Genomic DNA, 27,808 nt, shown 5'->3' on the forward strand with positions numbered 1-27,808 from the left:
ACCATTAGAATAAGAGGAAAAAACATACCTGACAATTGAGAGAATAATTTGATTTCCTGTCATAAAACGCTTCACCATAAAGACCGGGCTTTTCATACAGATTAATTGCAGAGCCATCAACTGCGAAGATCCCGTTTCTCCACTTGGGACATGACCTCGCCTCGACGAATCGGCAAGCCTGCTCTGCATCATCAGAGTCAAGAGCAGGGAAGACAATAAACGTATCGTGGAGATCAAGAATGGTGATCATGACACGATTGCTGCAATTGATTACCGAGCCGATGCTAACACCAGCCCGCTGAGCCACGTCTTCCGGAGATATGGCATTGCTGTAGTGGCTGGCACGGTTAAGAAATATTGCGAGTTGGACCACGATGGGGAGCTGCGGGTTATTTGAGCGATTGGTGAAGATGGCGTGACCCGAAATTTGATCTAGGATGTCGTCAAATGTGTCTGGATTGACGTGAAGCTTCTTGCGGAACAGGTGATGTCGAGAGTCCCCGAAATCGTGAAGGAGTTGTATTTGGGGGGCTCACATGGGAGGTGTGTTTGGTTGATGGAGGACACATGCCCACCCTTGGCAGCGCTTTGCAGCTGTTCCCACGTACTGTTAGACCCTTTTTTATGTAGGGATTATATGGTCTGAGAGACCCCATCCTCCAGGAGGCTTCTCCCTAGTTTTCCAAGGAGGGTCTAACAGTACGTGGGAACATCTGCAAAGTGCTGCCAGTGTTGAGGGTGATGTAACCAGAGCCTCGTCACAGAGGGTGAGTGCAGCCTCCCAATATGCTCCCTCAAGAGCCTCAACATAGCGACCGTTGGCGAGTGTCATCACGGATGTCATCGGGAGCCTCTGGAATTCATATGTTTTTTCTGATATACCTTCTAGACACTCTCCGATGGCGAAAATTGAATTTTTTTTCAGTTCTTCCTCTCTGATGGAACAAGGCCTGATTCAGATTCAAAATGATGCATTGCTTAGTACTATGGTATATACAAAAGGACGCGGGTAGATACATCAATGGCAAGAACAACAGCAAAAGATCGGAAGTATGAGTTCAATGTGCAAAATAACGATACAACTCAATATATGCGTGGCGGAGGAAGTCACTTCAATGCCGCCGAATGGTTGAACAAAAATGAGGCCTGCAAGTCTAAGGAGCTTGTCCTCCATCCTCCGGGTCCTGAGGATACTTGTTAGGGTACTCACGCCCATACCCATGCTGATATCTGCCTCCCAGACCATAATATAAGCTACTTGGAGGGTGCCAATAGCTCTCGACATAACCCTCAAAACCATCTCTAGAGTCGCGGTAGGGAGCATTGTAATAGCCGCTGTGATATTGAGGGCTGTGCGGGGGCTGAGGGCCATGTGGGGGCTGAGGACCATGCAGGGGCTGAGGACCATGTGGGGGCTGAGGAGTGTGAGGGATGCGAGGATCGTGAGGGATGCAAGAATCATGATAATATTCGGACTGCAGGTACCGGGCATAGCCAGGTCCATAGTGTGATGGCATTGGACCCCTTGGGCATTGACCATACATCCCCAGTCTCATGTCTGCATCATGTGCATGCATCATGGGGGTGATTCTCGGTATTGATGTCTCCGTCGGCAGGTACAGTTGCCATCTCTGACTCAGCACGTCGCATCTCACTGTGCCCATGGTGCGTAGCTAGAGGTTGTACCGGCCCAAGAGATTCCCCACGTTGGGTGGATGGAGGTTGCACGATGGGTGCCTGTGCGGATGGAGGTTGCATGATGGGTGCCTGCATTGCCGGCCCAAGAGATTCCCCAAACTGGACAGATGGAGGTTGCACGATAGGTGCCGGAGCAGCCGGCAGAAGAGGTTCTCCACGTGGGAGGGATGGAGGTTGCATGGCAGGTGACTTAGAAGCTGGCACGAGAGATCCGGCACGCACAACGTTGTCCAGGACTAAGTCCTTCAAATCACAATGAGTTGGGGAGGGTGACGAGGAACGTGTGGGGAGGCTCTTGGAGATGACGGCAGCATTGTTATCTATGAGGGGATTCGCGGTCACAGGATGTTCTAAGGATTGTATCAGTTAGTGAGAAATACAGTGATGTCAATGAAATGGTACCTGTCAACAAATCAGTACCTTGGGCTGCATCACACAGACGTTTGGCAGGTTGGACTATAGTATACGTCAGCTACCTAGAACCAAACGAAAAGAAAGAACAGGAAATCATACCTCGCACTGTCACATCTTGAACATGTTCATCACCGGAGGGCTCAGCAGTCTCCAGTGGTGTTCTCCTCTCGGCGGGTCCCTTGGCCTTAGGCCTAGGTCGAACTAAATAGCATACATAACATACATCAGCTATCTTGTAGTAGGAAGTGAGAGGAAAAAGAAAGCAAAGACATACCTCACACTGCCACATATTGACGATCATCTCCAGAGGGCTCAGCAGCCTCCTTGGCCTTGGGCCTCACAGGTTCCTTACCTTTCTTTGCAACAGATGGCGAGACCCTCTTCTTGGATGCTCGTGAGGTGCCCTCTGATTTCGCTTTCCGCTTCTTGGACGAAACATCATCTTCATAGTCGGTGTCGTGAGTCGCTGCTTGCTCCATGTCTTCATCTGGGTCCTCTGAGCCAGACGGAGAATCGCTAGATACCAAGATGACCTCCTTCACCATCTTCTGGCCCGTTGGGCGTGCAACGACTCTGAACTCTCGGGAGGGGGGAGGTTTAGGGCGGACAGATGCAGCCGTGTTTCGTTCATTGTCAGACTCGTTGTCGGAAGGAGGCAGTGTTGATGCTTTCTTCGATGTTTTCCCTTTGACTTTTGTTGCAGCTATACTCTGCTTCTGGCGTGGAGCACCCAGGCAATCAGTTTTGCCGTTCACAAAAAGACAGTGTCCAGTGGTGTGAACCAAATCTGCTGCAGGAGGTGAACCCTCCAGTACTGGGCACTCAGAAGTGAGGACTTTAGCTGTACGAAAAGGTCAACTGTGAGAATGCAAAGACTAAGATGAAAACATACCTTGCTTAGCTTCAGAAACTTTTTGATGCTCATGGTCCCCGCCTTCAATGCTGCGACAAGAATGCCAGTCTCCTTCAGAGTCAGGTTTGAGATACCTTTATTAACAGCCATATGCAATCCACCTGGGAGAAGCACGTCCTCCGGATATCCTTTGATGATCATCGACATACGCGTGAGCTCCAATGGGAGCGTCTTCCATGGAAACAACCTCGTGGATGTTGGTTTGCCACCCAGTACATCTGTTCCTCGCTGTCAGTGAATAAACATTAAATGAAATGGATCAAATATACCAATTTGACGATACAACTCATCCTTGATCCACTTGATTCCGTTCTTGGAAATGTCGCCTGTGTAACTTTAGAGCTAGGAATTCCGGTAGTCAATCTTGTGGCTTCATCAATGCAGCCATTTGGTCGAGGATGCGTTGATGTTGGGAGTTAACGCCAGGAATGCGAACAAGCATCTGTGTTTTTTTGGGGTCTCGAGTTTTCTTCGGGCTCACAAAGTGGTGTCCTAGTCCCATAGACGTCAGTTGAGCACCACGTGTAGGACGGATGGGCAGCATGGTGGTTAATGTAGTAGTAGTGCAGAATAGAAAAAACAGACTTGGCAACTGACAGCAGTGCCCAAGATGTCAAGAAGAGCGCCGAGGCTCTATATCTGGTGGGCTCACCATACACCCTATCCAGAGGCTGAACGGAGCGGACAGGGATGTTGGTGAGGGTCTTGCAAGGTCGTAGCGGAGTGTATGTAGAATTCAGCGAGGGCCACGAGGATCCGGCGAGGCGCTGTGGAGGAAGCAAGTCATATTTGGTGTGTGCTATAATTAGCTCATCTACGAGGCTGGGTCTCTTAGACCATATAACTCTAACATAATAATGGGGTCTCTAAGACCTTTAATAGTACCGAGAAGTACTGCCTGAGGTGCGCGTGCCCTGATGACCTCATCACAAAGGGAAGTGATGGTGTCGTTCAGACGGTCATAACGTTGTCTTACTAGGATGTGAAAGGCAAGAAAATCACCAAATTTCACAATCCTCCACGGTCAACGGTTCAGACAATTACCAACGGTTGATAATGTGGGCGTTCGTGGGGGACGAGATGTGTTGAACTTTTCAAGCGAACGCTAGTGATGTAAAAGAGGCAAAGAACAATAGAAACAATAGTAGCACAAGGTAGTGCTATAAGCTTCAGAATAATATGTTGCAGCTGTATGCAATGAGCTTGAACTTTAATATATATCCCTCTTGGATATCTCTTACTTATACTCAGCAATGGAGAACAAATTCACTAGTGGGATCGTCCCAATACGTGGCCTCGAAACCAACTCTCTGCTGCTCAGGATCTCACAATGAGTAATGACGCAGTCTAGAATAGAGTACACCTTGATGTAGTCTTAAGTGGCCAAGCTCTTAATATTCGTTGACAGATTGTAGGTCTTATTTGTGTCTACCCTGATTGATGAATAATATGTATAATTCTCCCCACAGAACTTTTCCTGTGTCTAAAAGAGAACTAGAATAAAGGATGATTATGTAATCAAAGATGGCTCAAGAATGTGGCCAAATACTTCTGAAGAATGTGCGAAGAATAATGTCAAAGATGTGGAGCAAATAAACTAATATTTTCTCCTAATAATCACTTGAATGTTCACTCAAATAGTAGGGGCTAAGAATCTTAGGGGTGAAAAAATGTTCCCCTATAAACTTTGTCTCACTCTGATAATACTTGGGAATGAAATTGATTTATTCACAAGAGGGGAAAATGAGCCCCTTATATACTATTAGACTAGTGGCTGTGCTACTGATTACTAATGTACTATAGAATATTCCAGAATGTCATAGAATGTCATGGAATGATTAGTAATATACTCATGGAATGTTCTAGAATATTCAGCAAAGGCTGTGTTTCAGGTCCTTCTAGCACTGCCTTATTGCTGTGCATTGATTACCAATCAATTCCAAACCAGTTCAACTTGGTTTGGTTGGCACCACTGCCTTGAGTACCTAGATGTAAATACAGTGTGCATAGAATGTGTATGTACATATGTTTGGCATAGGGGTAAATAAAATAAAGAATTATAGAAAGGATAAAGGGTACATTAAGTATTTAGTTTGAACCGCTAAGTCGTATCTTAATGATACATGCTTAGAAATGTCTAAAGTAAATTGAAGTAAGGTATAGAAAATTCAGGGGAAGTGTATAGGCTATAGTAAGGACTAGCATGTGTCATAAATTTATCATGACCATGTATGAAACAGGTTTCGTGCGTGTCAACATGCGGCGAAGTGGTCAGATTCATCGCTGGAGGAGTCAAAGTCAGAACTGTCAGAGAAAAAAGGGGGGTAGGAGGTGACGGAGGTGTGATAATTGTGTCAAGGTCAGAATCGTCCGAATCCAAGTCATCAGAATCAGAATCAGAGAGATCATAACTTCGGATTGCACGCTGAAGCCTTGCCTTTTTCAAGGCTAGTTGTGCCTCGTCCAATTCATCAAGGAGCTCATTGCGTAGGGAGTGACGGGGCATAGTGAAGGTAGAGATAAGATATTATTTTAGGCTCCGATGCGATGCCAAAGGGCAGCTGTGACGTTAGTCAAAGTAGTGACTTGATGTAACGGCACAGGAAGTAACAAACAGAGTCTTTTCACGCAATGTTAACCAGATACCAGTCAGGGTAGATTGGAAAGAACTAAGGGGACTTTGTTACAAGTAGGGGGTTTAAATACTTGGTAAGTAAAGTGCCCGAGATAAAATAAATTGTTGAAGGTGAAAACAGAAATCAAATACATCTTAGGGTTTCGCCGAGACAGTGGTCTAGGCTCTTGCTCCAGGCAATGGCCGGTTCCTTTACTCCTTGATCAAGGTAACCACCACATACTCCCCTCCAAGGGTGGTCCACACCCTTCACTTCTTCTTCGGAATCCTCTTCGAAGCAGGGTCAGTCTCCTTCGTCCCTGCTGTCGTGTTCCCAGTGCCCTTGGTGCAAGACCTTTCTTCGTCGTCAACCTCCATGCGCGCCAGTGCAGTAGGCGAGGGGGAGGCCATTCCAGAGCCTGTGCTAGACCATTCGCCTCTATCTTGGTGTTGTGTGGCTTGTCTAGTTCCGTGGATGCTGGGGTCACCTTTGGCTGCTTTGGCCGCCTTTCGCTCAGCAATAGACCTGTCCCGCCACTCACATTTTTCTTTGACGTCTCCAGGTTCATCCACAGGGCTTCCTTGAGCAGCTCAGCCCTCTGAGGGTTGAGGTAATGCCCTCCTTCAGGGGTGCATGCGCGGGATGCGGGGGTAGGCGCAGCTGACTCCTCTCCTATGAGGTCAATCAGGGAGGGCGCAGGACCGGAAATGCGAGGTTCGTCGGGGCCCCCTTGCGCCATCTGAGAGGTACGCCCGGCCTCAGTTTGCATGAGGTTGAAGGCCAGTGCGAAGTTGCCGTACCCGCTGGGCGTGTAACGAAGAGCAGCAGTGCCGGCTCTGAGGTGAGTGTTGTATTCGAGGTAGGCGCGGAGGATGTCGGTGGTGACAAGCATCTCCCCATCCTCTCCCAGCGTGTTGGGTAAGGTGAAGTGACGAGCGCTGACGTGGTTGAGCAGAGTGGGTGCCATACTGGGCTGTTTCTGGGTGGAGTGGATGGTCAAGGGATGGTTTGTGATGGAGGATCTAGAGAAGGCGAGGGAGTATTTGAGGAAGTGGGAGATAGGGACTTTATAGGCTAGTCCATCGCAGGTAAGGTGCCCTAAAAACACCTGGGGGTCATCTTTCGGAGGTTCCCCACTGCCGTCCATCAAATCCGAGACATCTTGGATCCCAAGGAAACTCAAATGCTCGGTAAGTGCGCCCAATTTTTCAACTTGCGCATAAGGTAACCAGGTTTTGTCCCCTGACTTCCACAGAATTTCAAACAAGGCGTCCGTCCGTCGCCCGTGGTGCGATAAGATTCTGTCGATCGCCCACTCGGCTTCGGAGGCCTCGAAATCTGCCACTTGCATTTCGAGTCGTCCGGGGAACAATCTGTTGAGCCCCTTCAGTGACTTGACCCTATAGACTCGGCCAGCCCAAGTTGACATTTCTCCATAGGTGTCGGGCCAGCCCACCATGGGCCCACAGTAGAATGGGCTTGATGCTCCGGAGTGGGCCCATGGGTATCGGAATTAATGTATGTGTATTGAGGGGTGGGCCTACAATATTGAGTCCTGACCACCTTCGGGTGGGCCCATGGTCCATAAGTATTGGTGGCAGTAGGCCGGGAAATGGGATCGGCAATAAATGGGAATTTGGAATGCGGCCCACTAGCTTCGGCAAGGGGATCCTGGAAAACAGCATCAGCGCATAGATATCAGGTATGATGTCCGGCAATGGTCCATTAGCATTGGTGATTGTATTCTGGGAAATAGGATGTGCATATGAATATTGGAAATGATTGCTGGTGATGGTCTACAATGGTCTATGTGCATTGGCCGGGTCAATAAGTATCGGCGCCAGTACACCGGGAAATGGGGTTGGCAATAAATGGGCATTTGGAATGCAGCCCAGGGATCATGTAGATCAATCGGAGAATATGTCACACACTCAGGGCACTAACACTGCTGACATTCCGCCGGACTTTAAGGGATCATGTGGATGGCGGGGGCATATGTCAGGCACCCATGGCGCCGACTCTGCCAATGTTCCATCGGACTTTAAAGATTTCATGGTCAAGATACCATTTTCTTGCTTTTTACCGCTGTAACTTGGGGACCAGGAAATATTGATGAAGGTGGAAGGTAACATTGGCCAGGGATCATGTTGACTGGTGGGGGAGTATGTCAGGCACTCGGGGCGCCGACACCGCCGATGTTTTGCTGGACTTTAAAGATTTCATGGTCAAAATAACATTTTTTTGGTTTTTACCCCTCTAACATGTGCACCGAGGAATATTGATGAATATGAGAGGTAACATTGGACTAGCATGATGTAGACCGGCGGGGGAGTATGCCAGGCACTCGGGGCGCCGACTCTGCCGACATTCCACCAGAATTTAAAGATTTCATGGTGAAAATACTTTTTTTGGTTTTTACCCCCCTAAAGCCTGCACCAAGGAATATTGATGAATGTGAGAGGTAACATTGGCCAGGGATCATGTGGACCGGTAGGGGCATATGTCAGGCACCCAGGGCGCCGAGACCACCGACATTCCACTGGGATTTAAAGATTTCATGGTCATGATACTATTTTCTTGCTTTTTTCCCCCCTCTAACTCATGCACCGAGGAACACCAATGAATATGAGAGGTAACATTATGCTAGCATAATGTAGACCGGCAGGGGAGTATGCCAGGGGCGCCGACTCTGCCGACGTTCCACTGAAATTTAAAGATTTCATGGTCAAGATACCATTTTTGTTTTTTACCCCCCTAACACGTGCACTGAGGAATATTGATGAATATGAGAGGTAACATTGGCTGGGGATCATGTGGACAGGTGGGGGCATATGTCAGGCACCCATAGCGCCGACTCTGCCAATGTTCCACAGGAATTTAAAGATTTCATGGTCAAGATACCATTTTCTAGCTTTTCCCCCTCTAACTCATGCACCAAGGAACACTGATGAATATGAGAGGTAACATTAGGCTAGCATAATGTAGACCGGCGGGGGAGTATGCCAGGCACTCGGGGCGCCGACTCTGCCGACCTTCCACCGGAATTTAAAGATTTCATGGTCAAAGTACCATTTTTTTTGGTTTTCACCCCCCTAACACGTGCACCAAGGAATATTGATGAATATGAGAGGTAACATTGGCTGGGGATCATGTAGACCGGTGGGGGCATATGTCAGGCACCCAGGTCGCCGACACCACCAACATTTTGCTGGACTTTAAATATTTCATGGTGAAAAGACCATTTGTTTTTGGTTTTTGCCACTCTAACTCATGCACCGAGGAACACCGATGAATATGAGAGGTAACATTAACCCAGGATTGTGTGTCCTGGTCAGGCAATATGCCAGGCACCCAGGGCGCTGACACTGCTGACATTCCACTGGAACTTAAAGATTTCATGGTCAAAAGACCATTTTGTTGGTTTTTACCCCTCTAACTCATGCACCAAGGGATATTGATGAATATGAGAGGTGACATTGGGTTAGCATGATGTAGACCCGTGGGGAAATATGTCAGGCACTCGGGGCACTGACTCTCCCAACATTCCGCCAGACTTTAAAGATTTCATGGTCAAAATACCATTTTTTTTTTGCTTTTTACCCCTCTAATGTGTGCACCAAGGAATATTGATGAATTTGAGAGATAACATTAGCCCAATATTGTGTGTCCCGGTCGGGAATATGCCAGGCACTCAGGGCACCAACACCGCCAACATTCTGCCGCATTGTAAAGATTTCATGGTCAAGATACTATTTTCTCGCTTTTTACCCCTTTAACTCATGCACCAGGAAATATTGATGAAGGTGGAAGGTCGGTGATAGTATTCTGGAAACAGGATGCACATATAGATATCAGGAATGATTGCCGGCAATGGTCTACAATAGTCTACTTGCATCAGCTGGGTCAATAAACATTGGCAGCATTACACCGGGAAATGGGGTCGGCGGTAAATGGACATTTGGAATGTGGCCCATTAGCTTTGGCAAGGGGATCCTTAGCCCGGTGTAGAGACTTGCATTTCTGCGGGCTCATATGGGCTCATATTATGAATTCTGATGACTGGCCTTCACGGCACAACTTGCACCATCACCCTCTAGTCATTCCCTATAGAGTGCACCACTTTCCCGCACAACGCGCTGTAGAGACTCCATTGCGAGTAGCCTCACAAAGGCCGTATTTCCACTTCGTCTCCACTAACGCGCGCTATATACGACAAGGCGACTTAAACGCGCTAAACGCGCGACACTTCCGCCTAATCCGCGCATCCGCGCATCTGGCGCCTATAGCGCGCCTCTATAGCGCCTTTCGCGTTACTACGGCGCCTTTGCGCGCGCTTTCGCGCTTTACCTTCGCGTTCACTTTTCCAAGTCGCCTGTCCTCTGCACGTCCTGTCCTGTCCCTCTATGATCCGCTGGTGCATCTCCCTTTATCTTTTCAACTGACTTTAGCTATATACCTCGTCTGTTTACACATATTTCCTTATTCTACAACACAACAACTCTTTTTCGCTTCGCTTTCCGCTTCGGCTCAGCGCCTGGGAACATTTACCTTAGACATGGGGACTCTGATAGATTTTTCACTTACTTACTTACTCACTACATCCCATCATCCTGCATCAGTGTATACTGTGAATCAATTTCTATTCATTTGCAACACAACCACTGCGCGACTCTCTATTCTTTTGCAACAAGCTCTCTTGAGAAAATCTTGAGAGACCTTCGCGCTACTTCCGCCTCTTCACTGCCCCCTATAGCGCGCTTGTTCCGCCTACGTCGCGCTTTCGCCTTTCATCGCGTTAACGCGCGTTTCACATTTACAAGGCGTCTCGCACCCGCGCTTTGCGCAGATTCCCTTGCTGACTCGTTCAGCGCATCCCCTCGCATTTACTCGAGGAAAAGACTCAGTAAAGATCCTCTTGGGCCGACTTCTACTCGCGTTCGAGGACTACTGCAGGCGACTTATCTTATATTTTTCAGTATAGACCCACTCACGATTCCTCATCTTCAGCGCAGTATTCCCACATGCGCGCCTTGCGCGCTTTCTCGCGCTTAAGCACTATGTCGCACAGCATCCAGGAGCATCCATCCATCGTCCAACCAGTCCCTCGGTATGTTTCTTTTCGTTATCTGACCATATTTAGCATATTACACTTCCCATTTCATTATGCACCCTTACTTTACATCACCTTACCTCATTTACATACTTAGAGCGCTCCCTATTCGGCTCTGAGCCCTGGGAGAGCGCTTAGGTAGAACTTACATACACTCATGTTCGGTTTTACACCCACCTTACCTTCCTACCACTCAGTATCTATCATCAGTTAGTTCCATGCAATGCATGTGTCCTTCATCATCTTGAGGCCCTAGCATCAGTCTATAGCTAGTGGCACTGTCAGTATCCGTCTAGATCCGCGCTTTTCCTCTTATCAGTCTCAGTATCCATCTTCTACACTTGTGCACCGCTTGCACTACCTTCCCGCGCTCCGCGCACCTTCACACTTCGCTTTCCCGCGCGCGCCTTCACCGCATTTCACCACCATTCACCAGGGTTGTTCAGCATCATTCCGTGGATCCTTGCTTTCCTTGCTTCCCCTTTAGGGTCAAACGTTCTTGCATTCTGCGAGTATAGCAGCTAGGCAGAGCTGAGACTCACTTATACTGGCTGAGCATTTTTCTTATATGTGCCTGCCAGGTTGTGATACCCACACCGGGGAGACCAGTGGGAGAAGATATCAGGCACTTGGGGCGCCGACACCACCGACATTGTGCCACATTATAATCTTGCTTTTTAACCCTGTAACCTGGGCACCGGGAAATATTGATGAAGGTGGAAGGTAACATTGGCCAGGAACTGGGATTATGTGTCTCAGTCAGGGAATATGCCACACACCCAGGGCACTGATGCCACCGACATTGTGCTACATTTTACACATTTCATGGTCAAGATACTATTTTCTCACAGTTGACACTGTTGTATCAGGCTATCAAGTTAAGATTATTGAGTTAAGGCTATTGAGTTAAGACTATTGAGTTAAGGATATTGAGTTAAAAGTTAAAGCTATCAAGTTAACACTGTCGAGTTAACAATGAAGGCTATTGAGTTAAGACTATCAAGTTAAAGCTATCAAGTTAAAGCTATCAAGTTAAGACTATCAAGTTAAGACTATTGAGTTAAGGCTATTGAGTTAAGGGTATGCATTAGACTCTCATGTAAAGACTATCAAGTTTACACACCATTGTATTAGGCTATTGAGTGAAGACTTTAAGTGGTAGACTATTGAGTTAAGACTATGGAATGTAGACTATTGTATCCACTGGTCCACATGATCTTGGGCCAATGTTACTTTTCACTTTCATGAATATGTCTCGGTGCACGTGTTAGGGGGGTAAAATCAAAAAAATGGTACTTTGACCATGAAATCTGTAAATTCTGGTGGAACATCGGCAGAGTCGGCGCCCTGGGTGCCTAACATATTCCCCCGCTGGTCCACATAATCCCCGGCCAATGTTACCTCTCATATTCATCAATATCCCTCGGTGCACATGTTAGGGGGGTAAAAACCAAAAAAAATGGTACTTTGACCATGAAATCTTTAAATTCCGGTGGAAGGTCAGCAGAGTCGGCGCCCTGAGTGCCTGGCATACTCCCCCGCCGGTATACATTATGCTAGCCTAATGTTACCATCTCATATTCGTAGGTGTTCCTTGGTGCATGAGTTAGAGGGGGGAAAGCAAGAAAATGGTATCTTGACCATGAAATCTTTAAATTCCGGTGGAACATCGGCAGAGTCGGCGCCCTGGGTGCCTGACATATTCCCCGACTGGGTCAAACAATCCTGGGCTGATGTTACCTCTCATATTAATCAATATTCCTCGGTGCAGGCATTAGGGGGGTAAAAACCAAAAAAATTGTATTTTGACCATGAAATCTTTAAAGTCCGGTGGAATGTCAGCAGAGTTGGCGCCATGGGTGCCTGACATATGTCCCCGCCGGTCCACATGATCCCCGGCCAATGTTACCTCTCATATTCATCAATATTCCTTGGTGCACATGTTAGGGGGGTGAAAACCAAAAAAAAAATGGTACTTTGACCATGAAATCTTTAAATTCCGGTGGAAGGTGGGCAGAGTCGGCGCCCCGAGTGCCTGGCATACTCCCCCGCCGGTCTACATCATGCTAGCCTCATGTTACCTCTCATATTCATCAACATTCCTTGGTGCATGCGTTAGAGGGGTAAAAACCAAAAAAAAGATACTTTGACCATGAAATCTTTAAAGTCCGGGGGAAGGTCGGCAGAGTCGGCACCCCAAGTGCCTGATATACTCCCCCACCGCTCTACATCATGCTAGCCCAATGTTACCCTCTGATATTCATCAATATCTCTCGGTGCATGAGTTAGAGGAGTAAAAACCAAAAAAAAAAGGTACTTTGACCATGAAATCTTTAAATTCTGGTGGAACATCGGCAGAGTCGGCGCCCTGGGTGCCTGACATATTCCCCGACCGGGTCAAACAATCCTGGGCTAGTGTTACCTCTCATATTCATCAACATTCCTCGGTGCAGGCTTTAGGGGGGTAAAAACCAAAAACAATGTATTTTCACCATGAAATCTTTAAATTCTGGTGGAATGTCGGCAGAGTCGGCGCCCCATGTGCCTGGCATACTCCCCCGCCGGTCTACATCATGCTAGTCCAATGTTACCTCTCATATTCATCAATATTACTTGGTGCACACGTTAGAGGGGTAAAAACCAAAAAAATGGTATCTTGACCATGAAGTCTTTAAAGTCCGGTGGAATGTCGGCAGAGTCGGTGCCCCAAGTGCCTGATATAGTTCCCCACTGGTCTATATCATGCTATTCCGATGTTACCTCTCATATTCATCAATATCTCTTGGTACATGAGTTAGAGGGGTAAAAGGCAAAAAATGGTATCTTGACCATGAAATCTATAAAATGTGGCAGAATGTTGGCGGTGTCGGCGCCCTGGGTGCCTGACATATGCCCCCACCGGTCCACATGATCCCCGGCCAATGTTACCTTCCACCTTCATCAATATTTCCCAGGCCCTGAGTTACAGCGGTAAAAAGCAAGAAAATGGTATCTTGACCATAAAATCTTTAAATTCCAGTGGAATGTCAGCGTTGCCGGCGCCCTGGGTGCCTGGAGTATTCCCTGACCGGGACACACAATCCTGGGCTAATTTTATCTCTCATGTTCATCAGTATTTCTCGGTGCATGAGTTAGAGGGGTAAAAAGCGATACAATGGTATCTCAGTCATGAAATCAGTAAATTATCGGCAGGATGTGATGGGTGTTAGCACCCCGAGTGCCTGGCAAATTCTCCTGCTGGTCCATGCCTTGTCATTAAAACATGGCAAGCATTCTGGGCGGTGCTAATGCCAATGTGTATTTCCCGATACCATTTCCCGACATCCTATTGCAAATGGTGCTGTGTCGGTAACTACATACTGGGCCCATCCCTCACCCTCGGGTAACATCTAGCAGTCATAGCCTATATACCATAACACTACTCTCTATGATATTATTGAGTTCCACAAGGTGTGTAGTGTAGGCCCACCCCTGAGCCTCAGGTATTGTCTACTGCCTGGCCCACCCAGTATATATGGTGATAATCTTACATATGGGATGGCCCGACTGTTATGGAGAAATGTCAACATGGGCTGTCCTATAAGTAAGGGAATATGTCACTGCATTATGTGATCTCCCTTGATCATAGGGCAAGCTCGCCTGTGCTTGTTGGCTTCGTAGGTTTGTTTCACTCTGGCAGATAATACGGTGTCGTAGGCTGACATTATAGCATCTTTCATTCTTTAGGTGAAAACCCGGACTCCTGGATACTCAGAGGAGCCGGGCATGTCCCAAATCATTGCTCGCGGGGTCTGTCCTGATCCAATGAAAAAGGTGAGAGTAGTGTCAATTCAGATCGCACGAGATTGATCGTGAATTCTATTCCAGGAAGTTTGGCCACCCAGTCCCGTTGGTTAGGGGCTATGCATGCTCTTAGCATTTGGGTCATGGTTCGGTTCACTCGTTTGGTTGCTCCATCCGTTTCAGGGTGGTATGCACTCGACATCTTCAACTGCACGCCTATGAGTTTATTCAGGCGAGTCCAGAAATTGCTAGTAAACAGGACATCCCAGTCACTGATGATGGCTCTGGGCAGTCCATGGTGTCTATAGACTTCCGCAAATACTAACTCAACAACATCTTTTGCTGTATAGTTCGTTCAGCTTGGCACCAAATGGACCATTCCGGATTATAGGTCGATTATGACCATCACTGAGTCATATTCCCCATCCCAGTCCTTGGACAATGGGAGTGTGCCTACAAAGTCTATTCCAATGGCCTCTCAAGGTTGGGAGGCCACCAGTAAGGGGTTTAGGAGGCCATAGGGCTTCTAGTTAGGTGGTTTGCTGCACTGACACATTTTACAGGACACACAGAATGTTCACACATTGTGTGCCATTGTTTTCCACCACACATGCTCTCGGAGGTAGGATAGTGTTTTATCTGCACCCAGGTGTGCCAGGATTGAGTGTGCCTGGTCGATGACCATTTCGATGAGGCATCTTTCCCCGACCTTGATGTCAGGTATGCACAAGGACACCCTGTCCTTGAGCCTGATTCTTACTAGTCCGTCTTTGACTTCAAAGTTACGGAATTCTTTTGGCGACTCAAGGATCTTCCTGAAGAGCGGATCCTTAGTGTATTGGTGTTGCAGCTGGTCTAACAGTTCTGTCTCGTGCAGGTAAGTAACTGGTATTACTTCCGGCGTGGTGACTTCCTTGCTGACTTCATCGTGTTTTTCCTTGTCTTTGTCCAGGTGACTCTTCTCCTGGTCCCTCCCCTCCATTCATTCGGCAGGGCTTTTGGGTCCATGCAGGACGAATCTGTTCTTCATCCTTTGAGCGAATTCTCTGCCTGTTTCCGGTCGCCCAGTCTCTGCTGGCAGCGCGGATTGCTGCCCTCTCTTACTAGGTGGGTCCTTTGTCACCGGTTGCCTAGTCCCCATCTCATTGATGGGACCTGAGAGGTCGGTTGATGGTTGAGGTATGTGACCCTGGCCATCCTCCGATGAACTAATTGACTGATTGATCATTGACCCTCAGTCCATGGTCGATCGTTTGATCGTTGGCCCATTCCTGGGCCGAGGTGCCTGTGTGGGGCCAACATACTTCTCCCAGTATGCTTGTTTCTCCTTGGGCCAATCTGAGTTTGGAGAGGCCATAGAGCGACCCTGGTGCTACGGCGCAGGGATAGGGCTTCCGCCTCAGCTCCCACAAGCATGGGCATACTTGCCAGTCCCGACGTGTCAACAATTGGTGCGTTTTCGTCGTGCGCCACGTATTTGCTCAGCACCCACTGAGGGCGAGGAATGATAGCTGCGTGCTAGGGGGAAGAGTGGGAAGTGGGCTCTCAAGTGCTCCTCTGGATACGAGTGGAAAGTCGTCCCAAGGGGATTGCTACTGAGAAAGATTCCTCTAGTGAAAGGTGAGGGGGATCTATAACCAGCGGTTCGGTCTCAAAGCCTGGATGGGACACTGAGGCAAGTAATGCACCCAAAAGTGAAGAGCGCTAGCTAAAGGCGCCTAAACGCGCTAATAAGGCGGAAAGTGCAGAAAAGCGCACTTCAATGTCAAAGCGCACTTCGTGTGATCACAATGGAGTGCTTCGAGTAGAGGTGACAATCAAATGGGAGAATCAGGGCTTTGATAGATGTAGGAATAGACACTTAAAGGTGTCAAAGCGCCAATAGGAGGGAAACAAGTGTATTCTGCTAGAAACTTGAACTATACACTTTGATGGTAGTGGAGCGAAAGTGAGAAACAGAAAAATGAACATGCTGACATGTAAGTATGCTAAGCGAGTTCCCAGGCCTCGGAACTGAGTAGGGAGCACTAAGGTATGTGATGAGGTAAGTCAGGGTCCATAATGAAACATAGTGATAAGTACAAGTGCCTGTGTGACGCCATATGAGTTCTAGTGAAAAGAGCACGCACCAATGGACCTTGGAGGACTAGGACAGGACATGCGGAGGATGGGCGACGGATCCTAGGGAAGTGCGATGAAGTGCGATGTAACGCGCTCAAACATGCTGGTACGCGCCAAAGCGCATATGTGCCTAATCAGGAAGGTGCGAACAGGCAGTAGCGAGGGTTTGTCAATGCGAGAATGAGAGAAGGCGAGGCGCTATAAAGGCGACGGCATAGGAGGTGAAACACGAAAGGCGAAGTGCGACCGTACCAACACGAAAAACGCGACAGCGTGAAACGCGACAAATGCGACAAAATGCGAAACACGACGAAACACGACGGAACTCGAAGAAACGTGAAATGCGACAGAATGCGAAATGCGACTGAACTCAAAGATACGCGAAACGCGACAGAGCGAATGCGCTAGGGCAAAACACGACAGAAGCGCGTTATTACAGATGCACGACTGCAGGGATGTGGATACTCAAAATGCGAAAGCATGTATGGGTTGAAACACGCTAACGCAAATGCGCGTTTGTCGCGTTTTGAGGCGCGTTTTGAATTTAGAAGGCGCATTGCAAGGATATTGAGGGCATCGTGAAAAGGTGTGGATTTGGCCCATATGAGCCTGGAGAAACGCGAGTCTCTACACCGCACTGTACCAGGTGCATCAAAGTCATACATCCTGGACAGTGCGTCTGGCAAAATGTTGTGTGCCCCTGGTAGGTACTCAATGGTGAAGTCAAATTCGCCTAACTTCTCCATCCATCGCGCTTGGCGCCCTGACAAGTTCTTTTGATTCAATAGATGAATCAGACTCTTGTGGTCCGTGAGCCATGTGAAGGGGCAGCCCTGCAGTATGTCCTGATGCCTCAGCATAGTCTCCATGCCCGCTAACATTTCCTATTCGTGGACAGGGTAGTTTCGCTGCGTGGCATTTAGTTTTGCCGAGTAGAATGCAGCTACTTTGGCCTTTTGCCAAGTGCTACCCTGGGCTATCACCCCGCCTACCCCAGTCGGGCAGGCATCTGTCATCATCCATACCTGCGGTTGGGTCGGGCCATAGGTGAGTGGCACTCTGTGGTGATCCAAACATGCCTCAACGTATCGTTTGACTTCCTCGAAGGCGCGCCGTTCCGTCTCGTCCCAGTGAAAGGGTACTGTGTCTCCGCATATGGCAGACAGCACTCCCAGCGGGATACAAACCCTGTGGATGTCGTCAGCGAGGTATCCCACCATGCCAATGAATCCGCGACACAGGTCTCGATTGGTAGGTGGTTTCCAGTTTAACACCTTATCCACCTTGTCAGGATCCATGTGGATCCTGTCGTTATTGACCACCCGCCCTAGGATCCTCATTTTCAGTTGCAAGAATTTAAGCTTTTTCTCGCTCAGAAAGAGCTGTTCACGCTCCAAGATGGTGACTATCTTCCATACGTGATCTATGTGCTCCTCCAGTGTGTCTGAGTAGATTATTATGTCATCCAGGTAAACATCCATGAATATGCCAATGTGTTCACTGAAGAGATAATTCATTACTGCCTGGTAGGTCACAGGAGCATTGCAATCCCCTTGTTGCAGTACATGACTGACCATATTTCCATCAGGTGTCGTCATTGCCGTTCGAGGCATGTGCTCGGGGATGACGTGTATCTGTTCGTATGCATCTTGCCCATCCATTAAGGACCGGTACTTCTTATGCGCCACCCTGCGCAGGATTCCCTCCATGTCTGGTAAGGGTGAGGTCAGTTTTCGAGTGTTTTATTTCGCTCATGCAGGTCCACGACTGTTCTCAAGCGATCAGTGCCAGGCTTCCGGATGAACAGCATTGGGACTGTGTTACCCGCGCTTGTCATCTGCCATTGGCCAGATGTTAGGTAGGCGCTTCTCTTTTCGGCCCATTGCGGCCTCATGGGCTCAGGGCAATGCAAGGGTCGCCATGAGTAGATCTTGGCCTCATCAATCAGAGGTACAGTATGGTTTATAGCTCTTAGTAGGGGCAATGCTGTTTCTGATGCCTTTGCACACAGTGGCCTCGCCAGTTCCATCAGGTAGGCCTGCGTCTTTTCGATTCGGTCCTTGAAGACTTCGATGGCCTTGGATTCTAGCATAGTGACTCCACTCCCCTTTAGTGGGAGCGGTTCCACACTGCCCAGCATTACCCTCAATGAGTTGAACCCCACAGTCACACTATGCTGGTACAGAAAGGGGGTTCCAAGTATCAAATCGTAGTTTTGCAGATTTATCACATCAAAGTATCGGTGGTAATCCAAGTCCTGGTACTGGAACCAGACCTAGGTGCCATAGTTCACCTTTGACCTAGATCCTTGCACTGCAAGCTGTATGGTTAGAGGTTTCTCCAACACGGTAAGCCTGCATTTAATTTGTTCTGTGGTTGTTAAGGACATGAAGTCAGCTAACGACCCAGTGTCTATTAAGGCTCAGGCTGGGTGTCCGTCAACATGGACCACTATGACGATGGGCTTGGGAATCGCACGCCAGAAGTCTCGAGTTATGGACGTGTTGCGTTGCAGTGCCGGGTAAGTACCTCGGGGCACTTGTACCCCATAGACCATGACCTCTGACAGTCTTTCTTCTTCCTTGCAGGTGCTAACTCTCTCTGCGAGGTTGAGCAGATCGCCTGGCACGCCGTCTAGACATTGTGTCATGGTGCTTGGCTTAGTAAAAAGGTCAGCAAGCCCGTCATATTGATCGTCATTGTGCTCCAGCAGTGTTTTACTTAACTGTAGTGACACTTTGTTCAACTGCCGCTGGTACCAATGTGCCAGGCTCCAATGCCATTGCCGGACTGTCTTCCATGGGAGCAGCGTGTTCAGTGCGAGGGCGTGGTCCATCACTTGGTATGCTTCCTTGCTGATTCGTATGCAGCTGAATCGCTGGTCTGTCTTTGAAGACCAATGGGTCTCTGTAGGGGCTATGTATTCCTCCAGCCACCACATGACACGGTCCTCAATTGGGGTGCCCATGGGCAGCCTTTTATCAGTGCATTGTGGTGTTCAAACTTTCTGTAGCCTTGCAGAGGCACTTTTCACTATGCATCTCTTATTGACACTTTCCTTAGATTAGATTCGCACTTTTGCTGCTTACATAATCATCTTCCCTTTACCTAGGACCCTACAGTCATTACCTAGTTTTCCCTGTTTCCAGTTCTTTGGTTGCTCCCCATTCACTTGGGTTATTTAGTAGCATCCCCTAGTTGTAGCTTTCCTAGTTGTAGCTTCTTAGCTCACCAGATAGCTCCTGGAACATAGTTTCTTACCTTGACTTGGAGTACCTTCTCCACTCTCTTTCTTTGAGCCTGAGTCTAGTCAGAGATCCTTTAGGGTCGAACGTTCTTGCTAGCAAGAGTAGCAGCTAGGAGAGCAGGAGACTCATATATTTTGGTTTGGTGCTTTTACCTACAGCCCAGCCATATCTTGTCACCACAGCATCGTTTTTCCTGCTTCCGCAGTTCGTGCTTATTCCACACCGTGGCAAAGTACCACCCCAGGTGCAGCCAGTAGGCCCTGTCTATGCAGAAGTGTGGGTCTTCCAGCTGCCGCCGGGGTATCTCCATCATCTCAGGTCCATACCTACAGTGATGATGATCCTTGACCGCATAGGTGTCCTTATCCTTAAGCTTGTGCACCCAGAATCGATCTGGGTCGTCCCAAGCTGTCAAATGGAGTTGGCCATCCGCTCCATCCCAGGGAAACTTCAGCCCTTGCAATCGATCCTCGGCCCTTCGAGCCAGGGGATCTCTAAATCGAACTGCTAGGTTCATCCTTTACAGGGTTTATGGATGGGATGTCGAATGGCTCTTCCATGAAGAGTCCCACAGACCCCAGGAACACAACATCCTGGGTGTCTGTCTCCTCAGCTAGCTGTTGTAGTCACTCTGTGTCTTCAACTCCCACATGCACTCTGAAACTGGGTAGTCCCAGGGCTGGTTAGGTGAGTCTGATTTCATATTAGTCCTTTTGGGACAGCTCCTAGACAGATGTCCTGTTTCTTTGCAGGTGTAGACCTCCCTTCAGCACTTAATCTCGCCTTCTCATCGGCACTGAGGGTGTTCCCCGTCCTCAGGGGTCTCTGGGCTTCCTGCCTTCGGTGTTCCTGTGGGCCCTTTGGGTCCTGGCGGGGCCGTTTAGCCCCAGATTCAGTTTGAGGTTGGTACCTGGCCCCATTTCTGTCCTTTCTGGGGTTAGGGTGCTGTGGGGAGATAGCAGAGCTGCCAATCTCAGTGTGGCTCTCCTTGTCCCTCTTTCCTGTCTTACGTTCCCGTCCCACAGGTACAGAATGGGCGATCTCGATGATTTCGGCCGCAGCCTGCACCTCCTTGAAGGTAGATATTTCCGGATTCAGCTCCTTTTTCCAGAGCTCTCTCTGAATATTGGCTGACAGATCCGTCCACAGTCACGTCACTCGGTCTCGCTCGTCAACATCCCCAATCATGTTCCACAGCTTGTTGAGCTTGTAAATGTAGTCTCGAACAGGTTTGTCATTTTGGAAGCATCGCTTCGTTTTCATGCTGCTTGGTCCTAAAATTGATAGGGAAGCAATAATTGAACATCTCGGTGAAGAATTCACGCAGTCTCCATCGGTAAGGGTCTCCCGATACCTCCCGTATATAGAATTTATGTGCCTTTCCTTTTAGGAAGTGCGATAGCACGAAGACCTTCTTTTTGGATTGGACTCGTCCATCTTTTCATGTATGCCTGTCCCCTCTGTTATGAATCGATGGAAGGCACGGGAGTCCACAGCGCCATCGTATATGGTAGGGGCCACCGGCTCCAAAGTCGTTTTCTTGCCCCTCAACTTTTTCTTAGAAGATTTCTTTCGTTTCCTCCTAGTGTCATCACTACTAGAGCTCGAAGAGCTAGATGTTTCCGAGTCCTGAGCTGGAGCTCGAACGAATCCTCCCCATCGCCATCGTCATCTTTGCCCTTCCTCAGCCACCCCATGGCTTGGCCGATGTAGGATTTAGGCGCCACCTGCCGCATGGGTTCCATGGCTTGTGGGGTCGCCCTCTGCGTCCTTTTATCAGAGGTAGGCTTCACCACTTTATCCACCATGGCTCCCACTGGATCAGTGGTCCTTCCCTTGGTTTGCTCGGGCAGGGTCTTTACCTGGGCGGTGAGTTTTTTCATTTTCCCCTCATACTCCTTATGAAGTCGTTGCTCCGCCCTAGTGACAGCGGCATCAATGGCCTTCTGCTGTAAGATGGCCTGTTTGAAGATGTCTGGGGCTTTGGTTGCCTGGGTTTCCCTGTCCCTAAGGTAGGCAGGTTCATCCTCTTCAGAGGAGGATTCCGTCTCACTAGCTAACTCCTTTGCTGTTTTGAAGGATTCCAACGTGATGCGCTGCTCCTCGAGGTCAATGTCCTCATCATCCAATAGAGCTGCGCCCCAGTTCCTGGGGTCTGCTCCTTTTCCTTTGGACGTGCCTTCGCCACGGTCAGTGTCCTTCGTGGCGGGGCTTTCTCTTATGCTAACATTATGGTTTCGTTTCACTAGCTTCTGCCGTTCTTCATGAGTGAGCATTTGCTCAGCTCTATCTATGGTTTCTCTTTGCTCACTTGAGAGTATATCGGGGGTCTTGGCCTGATTTCTTCCTTTGCAGAAGACCTTTATCCAAGGCGATCGTCATCACTCTTGTCACTGCTGGAAGGTACAGATTTCTCTTATGGCTGACACACTCGTCCTCACTTTCAGCAAAGTTTTTATTACTGTCTCCCCCTACCGGGTTCAACAACATTTTACTCTCCTGAGCGACCCGAGGGTCGTTTTCAGGGCTACTTGCTCTGACCACCTCGCTGTAAGAGCGAACAGGTCTTAGAACGGTTGGACTATCCATGACGGTCCTTGGAGAACCCACCATCGGAGTCAAAGGAAAGTCGATTGAGTCAACAGAGTCATTGGCCCCAGCTGTCAAGCTTGGGGCCTTGCTCTGAGCGTGGGCGCTAGATAGTAGGTCAACAATTAATTGTCCAAAGTCATCTCTCACCAGTTTATTTTTCTCACTTGCAGGGGTAGAAACTGAACTGGCTCTAGCGCGAGTGCACGAGCGAAGATTATGTCATCGTGGATGTAGTTTTTGTCATCGTCACAGTTCGAAGATGTGGTGGGCCAGACCAGTCAGCGGTAGTGACAAAGGAGTAGGAAAGGTGTTGTTAAAAGTGAGTCAAGGAAGGATTTGGTGGAAGGTTAAAAAATATGTGATGTTAGTCGAAGTGGTGACTTGATGTAATGGCACAGGAAGTAACAAACAGAGTCTTTCATGCAATGTTAACCAGATATCAGTCAGGGTAGATTGGAAAAGAACTAAGGGGACTTTGTTACAAGTAGGGGGTTTAAATACTTGGTAAGTAAAGTGCCCGAGATAAAATAAATTGTTGAAGGTGAAAACAGAAATCAAATACATCTTAGGGTTTCGCCAAGACAGCGGTCTAGGCTCTTGTTCCAGGCAGTGGCCAGTTCCTTTACTCCTCGATCAAGGCAACCGCCACAGCAGCGCAGTTGAGTAAGCTAACTTCAGAGAAAATCAAGCCTTATGTTAACTACCAGCAGGACATTTTACCCAACCTTTACTGACCTTTACCAAGCTTACCGAGATTTCAGGAAATCACCTTGAGCACCATTAATGACTCTGAGGTCCAAACGGCCATGGCGCCTACAAAACCCACTACTGCCTTAGCGGGAATAATTCAAACTAGTGCTTACTAATCGAGGAAGCTGCTTCTGGGGGTGGCGCGTTTGTTATGCGTCTCTTGTATTTTATATTCTCTGTATGTACTCAGTACTGCAGAACACGGTGACTGGGCATTACAATATTCCTCTTTCAAAGACATGTGTGCTGTCATATGTCATATATCAATATATCACAACCGAGTCCTGAGCAGGATGAGACTCTGTATCCGCTCCCCCGTCAGACTTACACTTCTCAAATCGGTTACCTCAGAAATTTATCACCCTCCACCTGAGTGACACCTGTTCCCACACTTGTTAGTAACGTATATAGTATAACATGTCTGTTACTAACGAGGGGGGGAAACCTACGCTGCAGTACTTCAGCGATAGTTGCAGCACTTAGCACTGACTTTCAGAAAAATCAAGAGGGTGGGAAAATAGATAATAGGGTAGGCTTATCTGATCGATTTGTCATTGCCCCAGATATCTCCTGCCAGGTACAATGCTGCCACCACACCTTCTTGATGGTTCCCATGTCATTCTCTTTCTGCCTCTACATCGTCGGCAACGATGAGCTCACTATTCTGCTTGTCTGTGGTCCATATTCTGCCATTCTTTGCGTTTTAATCATGCTGATTGGCTTCTGACTGTGCCGCCAACGTCCTCTGCGCTCCAACACGCCTCTTTGCCATAGAATTGCAGCAGGTATCTCTCCTACAAGGTATGACACTGTCACTATGCCTTCTAAAGCTGCTCATGCCATTCTCTTTCAGCCTGTGCATTGTCCTTGACAGCGAGCTCACTATCCTGCTTGTCCCTCGCCCCAATCCCACTGTCCCTTCAATGTCCGTTCTCGATGGACCCTTAGATTTGCAGCAGGTATCTCCCCTACAAGGTAAGACACTGTCACTATGCCTTCTAAAGCTGCTCACGCCATTCTCTTTCAGCCTGTGCATTGTCCTCGACAGCAAGCTCACTATCCTGCTTGTCCCTTGCCCCAATCCCACTGTCCCTTCGATGTTCGTTCTTGATGGACATCTGATGGTATTGCCGGCATCTTTGGTATTCCCACACGGCTCTCTTTCCTCCCATTCTCTTTCAGCCTCTGCATCATCTTCGACAATGAGCTCACTATCCTGCTTGTCCCTTGCCCCAATCCCACTGCCCCTTTGATGTTCATTCTTTCAATGAACTCTGATAGTATCATTGACATCCGCATCGCTCTCTTTCCTTCACGGTATGATTAGTCCAACCTCATGTTGATCGGCCTTTAAATGCCGCACATCCATACCTTGGTTCAACACCACCATGGTTCACCCAAGAAAACAGATGTCAACATCATCAAGAGTCACCATGACTCTTCTTAATAGCTCTATGGGTATCCAGACCACCCAATTATCACTCACTGACATACGACGCCAGCGGCTTCTTAGGGAAGAAGAGCAGCACCAGATGTGAGGTATGGTCATTACTTTCACGCTGGTCTTTTGCTCACCTGTCATTAGAAAAATCCCAACACATGCAGGAGCTACTTGCTGAAGCTCAGCTGGAAGCTGGGCATGATTCCCTTGAGACCATGGACTTCAGAGATGAGACCTATGATGATAGTGGCCACATAGATGACTTAGTTGAGGACGAGCCTGTGAGCGGCCCCCTTCCATCTGAATTTTTCAAGATGTGCTCTCGAGAACAGTGAGTTGAAAAAAAATTTGACTATGCAGGTACCTAATGCTTGTCTCTAGGGACCCTCAATTACGCAGATGCATTGATGTGCAGACCCAAAGACAGCATCACCAGCATGCTAACACCGCTTGGAAGGAGCAGATTCTCACCCTTGTGGATGCCTACTTAGCATGGAAACATAGGGCGGTAACTGTTGATGACAATACTGTCACATCTAATATATTCCATGTTGATGCTGTTGGAATTATGGGTGCTGTTTCAATCTCTTAATGCATGGCCCTTACTCACTCTCAATCACACATAGATTTCACACGTGCTGGTCACCATTCAGCAACTTCCTAATGAACCTGGCAAATGCAGCCCTCCTTCATGTTGGGCTTTTGGGGTGCTCCCCACTACAGCCGACTATCACTATCCACATAGAATGCCTTGAACTTTATCATCAGAATACGACGGCGTCAAGCCTCATTCAGTATTCAAGTGATTATGAAGGTTTTGTGCACACTGCATAATGTAAGTCCTCCAGAGCATTATGTTATGATGCCATACTGACTTACATACAGGCTACATATTTTCGGCAGCTTTGCGAACAATTTTCAAATGTGTTCGATGTCTATCTACAAATCTTGTGGGAAGTTCAGAGTCGTGTTGACCGGATCTTGGGCAAAGATTCTGATAACTGGCAGATGAATGGTGCTTGTCCCCCATGCACATATAAGGTAATGATTTTTTGCCTATATGTTTTGTTCAACATGATTACATAAATTTAATAGCAGCCTGATGAGCCGATGTTGTCACCAGCATGGCTTCATGCGATGGACGGGAATTTCTCAGCAAAGTGATTGGATGGTTCAGGATCAGCTGATCTGCGACTATTTTGCAGCCGATATTTCATTTCTGAGGCTGATGTAGATCAATTCAAGGATGATGTTTGACGTTGAACTGGTGAATCTACACACTCAACAACACTCAGTGCCTGTATGGAGAACTGGACAGCAGCCAAAGCTGTGGATGACAACAAAATCACCGTGTTTGATCAGACTGGGATATGTCTGGTAGCATGTTGTCATGGGATCATCGAGTGTGTGACGGAGATGAAACACAGTGGTGAACTGTACATATTTTGATTCTTGCTTATACTACTCTAATTACCACTCTAATTGTTGATGAACAGTGTGAAATATAGTCTGGCCACCCTCAATAGGCTGCTTGAAGTCTGCGGTGCTGATCAGGCTATTGGACACAATATTGCATGCTCATCTCGCAAAACCATCGCCACAAGCTCTATCGGAGCCAAGGCAACTGAGCTAAATCTACAGGTTGTTGTAAATGCCTTCCATGGCTTTTCTCATGACCGCCGCTGTCAGCTTCGCAATCACCCTTTATACCTGAGTGGCCTGGGCCTTGAAGACCTTGAAACTTGTGAATGCATCTTCGCTAGCTCAAATAGTACTGCAGTCCTGATTAGACATGTGTCATACTTCCATTGGATGCAGTTCCTTGACCTCCACTTTGATCAGTGGGACATGGACAGGTACACTGACCTCAGTACAGTTTTTTAGAGCACTGTCGACGATATCTGACCATTTTAGGTACATTTTTGTACAATAATTATGTTCAAGCCCTCCGAATCATTGAGACAGACACGCCCGTGCTTGAGGAGTTCAAACGGCTCCATAGTCTTATGGATGCGGACTTTATAAACTGGCAGAACGAGGAGTATGATTATCTTTGTGAGGTTGCTATGGAACCTACTTCAGATGCAATCGCAGTGGCCCATGTTGAACAGCTTGAGAAGCTTTACTATGTGGAGTTCGTCTTTACATCCTGTTATTAATTTTTAATTTATTTCTCATCACATGTTTTAGAGCAATGTATGGCCATCTCACTACTGTTCCCTTTCTGATGTATACTCCCGCAAATTTTACTCGCACCTCCAGCCTCAATGTCACTTCTCGCAACAGTTCTAAGGTGTTTGAATCTGAACACACATCCGCAATATGCAAATATGAGCTGCAATTGAACGTTGTTGAAGACTTCGAGCTCTGTCATGGTATTACAGAGCAGTGGCTACCGCACGACTCAAAATATGTGCAAGCAGCCCAATATTCTCAGGAACGTCAATTCATTCGCTCGGTTGAGGAGTTAGAGGGTTTAGTTGTTCGGTATCTTTTTGAGCTATTGAAGGCCAATCTTGCTGGCACTGGCAGGTACTTACTAGATGTCATCATAAGTGGTGTACTCATGGATATGTAGGTTACAAGATGCGAAAGTATATCTCGAAGGCCATCACACGACGTTCAGCTGCCATCCTGAACAGCCTTAGAGAAGTACAACAAACTCGCACCCTTACAGAATCCACCGCATCCTGTGCTCAACTACTCTGAAATAGTCGGATATGCATCTCTTGGCGAGTTCTCACTTCTGAAGCACTCACGGCACAATATACTCACAAAACCGTGGACTGTATCTACTAATCGTGAGATGGCCACAAAATATTTCAAGTTGGTGCGATCACATGAAGAGATTGTACAGCTCAATGTTGAGATCAAGCGCCTACAGAGTTGGGTCGAGGACGAGGACAGGACTATCTTGGAAGCCATTGATTCACTCCTTGCTAACGACCCAGAATCTTTACTTGTAGCAGAGCTGCAGATATATTATGCCAAGCACCACTGCATCAACAACATTCATCGCAAGCGGCTCCAACACATTTACACACTCGACCAATACACAGGTGAACGCCCCACTACAAACCAGACAGTCACAGGCACCTGATGAAGATAGAGATGACGAGGGTG

General features: G+C 47.9%; 6 protein-coding genes across 6 annotated transcripts; 3 read left to right on the forward strand and 3 right to left on the reverse strand.

Moving 5' to 3' along the window:
* Positions 1–1,154: 1,154 nt before the first annotated feature.
* Positions 1,155–3,569, reverse strand: DFJ58DRAFT_847751 (uncharacterized protein; the record flags this gene model as incomplete). The annotated part of the gene is made up of 8 exons (XM_041393510.1): positions 1,155–1,558; positions 1,656–2,048; positions 2,119–2,154; positions 2,212–2,313; positions 2,465–2,828; positions 2,876–2,953; positions 3,005–3,253; positions 3,507–3,569. The coding sequence occupies 8 exons, from the start codon at positions 3,567–3,569 to the stop codon at positions 1,155–1,157; spliced, it is 1,689 nt and encodes a 562-aa protein (XP_041236083.1).
* Positions 3,570–5,909: 2,340 nt separating this feature from the next.
* Positions 5,910–6,991, reverse strand: DFJ58DRAFT_735992 (uncharacterized protein; the record flags this gene model as incomplete). Its single annotated transcript, XM_041386725.1, has 2 exons — positions 5,910–6,146; positions 6,182–6,991. 2 exons carry the CDS (start codon positions 6,989–6,991, stop codon positions 5,910–5,912), a joined length of 1,047 nt encoding a protein of 348 aa, XP_041236084.1.
* Positions 6,992–14,012: 7,021 nt separating this feature from the next.
* On the forward strand, positions 14,013–16,813 carry DFJ58DRAFT_847753 (uncharacterized protein; the record flags this gene model as incomplete). The annotated part of the gene is made up of 15 exons (XM_041393511.1): positions 14,013–14,098; positions 14,192–14,200; positions 14,379–14,406; positions 14,477–14,563; positions 14,766–14,831; positions 14,884–15,031; positions 15,097–15,119; positions 15,160–15,182; positions 15,228–15,253; positions 15,384–15,410; positions 15,486–15,535; positions 15,772–15,984; positions 16,056–16,153; positions 16,472–16,512; positions 16,647–16,813. 15 exons carry the CDS (start codon positions 14,013–14,015, stop codon positions 16,811–16,813), a joined length of 1,092 nt encoding a protein of 363 aa, XP_041236085.1.
* A 2,432-nt stretch (positions 16,814–19,245) lies between these two features.
* DFJ58DRAFT_847754 (uncharacterized protein) lies at positions 19,246–22,491 on the reverse strand (the record flags this gene model as incomplete). The annotated part of the gene is made up of 8 exons (XM_041393512.1): positions 19,246–19,313; positions 19,376–19,629; positions 19,916–19,994; positions 20,059–20,420; positions 20,663–21,021; positions 21,061–21,176; positions 21,455–22,125; positions 22,214–22,491. The coding sequence occupies 8 exons, from the start codon at positions 22,489–22,491 to the stop codon at positions 19,246–19,248; spliced, it is 2,187 nt and encodes a 728-aa protein (XP_041236086.1).
* Positions 22,492–24,080: 1,589 nt separating this feature from the next.
* DFJ58DRAFT_735996 (uncharacterized protein) lies at positions 24,081–25,277 on the forward strand (the record flags this gene model as incomplete). Its single annotated transcript, XM_041386726.1, has 3 exons — positions 24,081–24,219; positions 24,830–25,016; positions 25,067–25,277. The coding sequence occupies 3 exons, from the start codon at positions 24,081–24,083 to the stop codon at positions 25,275–25,277; spliced, it is 537 nt and encodes a 178-aa protein (XP_041236087.1).
* Positions 25,278–26,173: 896 nt separating this feature from the next.
* DFJ58DRAFT_735997 (uncharacterized protein) lies at positions 26,174–27,785 on the forward strand (the record flags this gene model as incomplete). Its single annotated transcript, XM_041386727.1, has 5 exons — positions 26,174–26,555; positions 26,600–26,819; positions 26,876–27,217; positions 27,264–27,279; positions 27,339–27,785. 5 exons carry the CDS (start codon positions 26,174–26,176, stop codon positions 27,783–27,785), a joined length of 1,407 nt encoding a protein of 468 aa, XP_041236088.1.
* Positions 27,786–27,808: the final 23 nt, after the last annotated feature.

This window comes from Suillus subalutaceus (genome assembly GCF_016647625.1).
Source record: "Suillus subalutaceus strain FC151 chromosome Unknown DFJ58scaffold_243, whole genome shotgun sequence".
Classification (NCBI taxonomy): Eukaryota; Fungi; Basidiomycota; class Agaricomycetes; order Boletales; family Suillaceae; genus Suillus; species Suillus subalutaceus.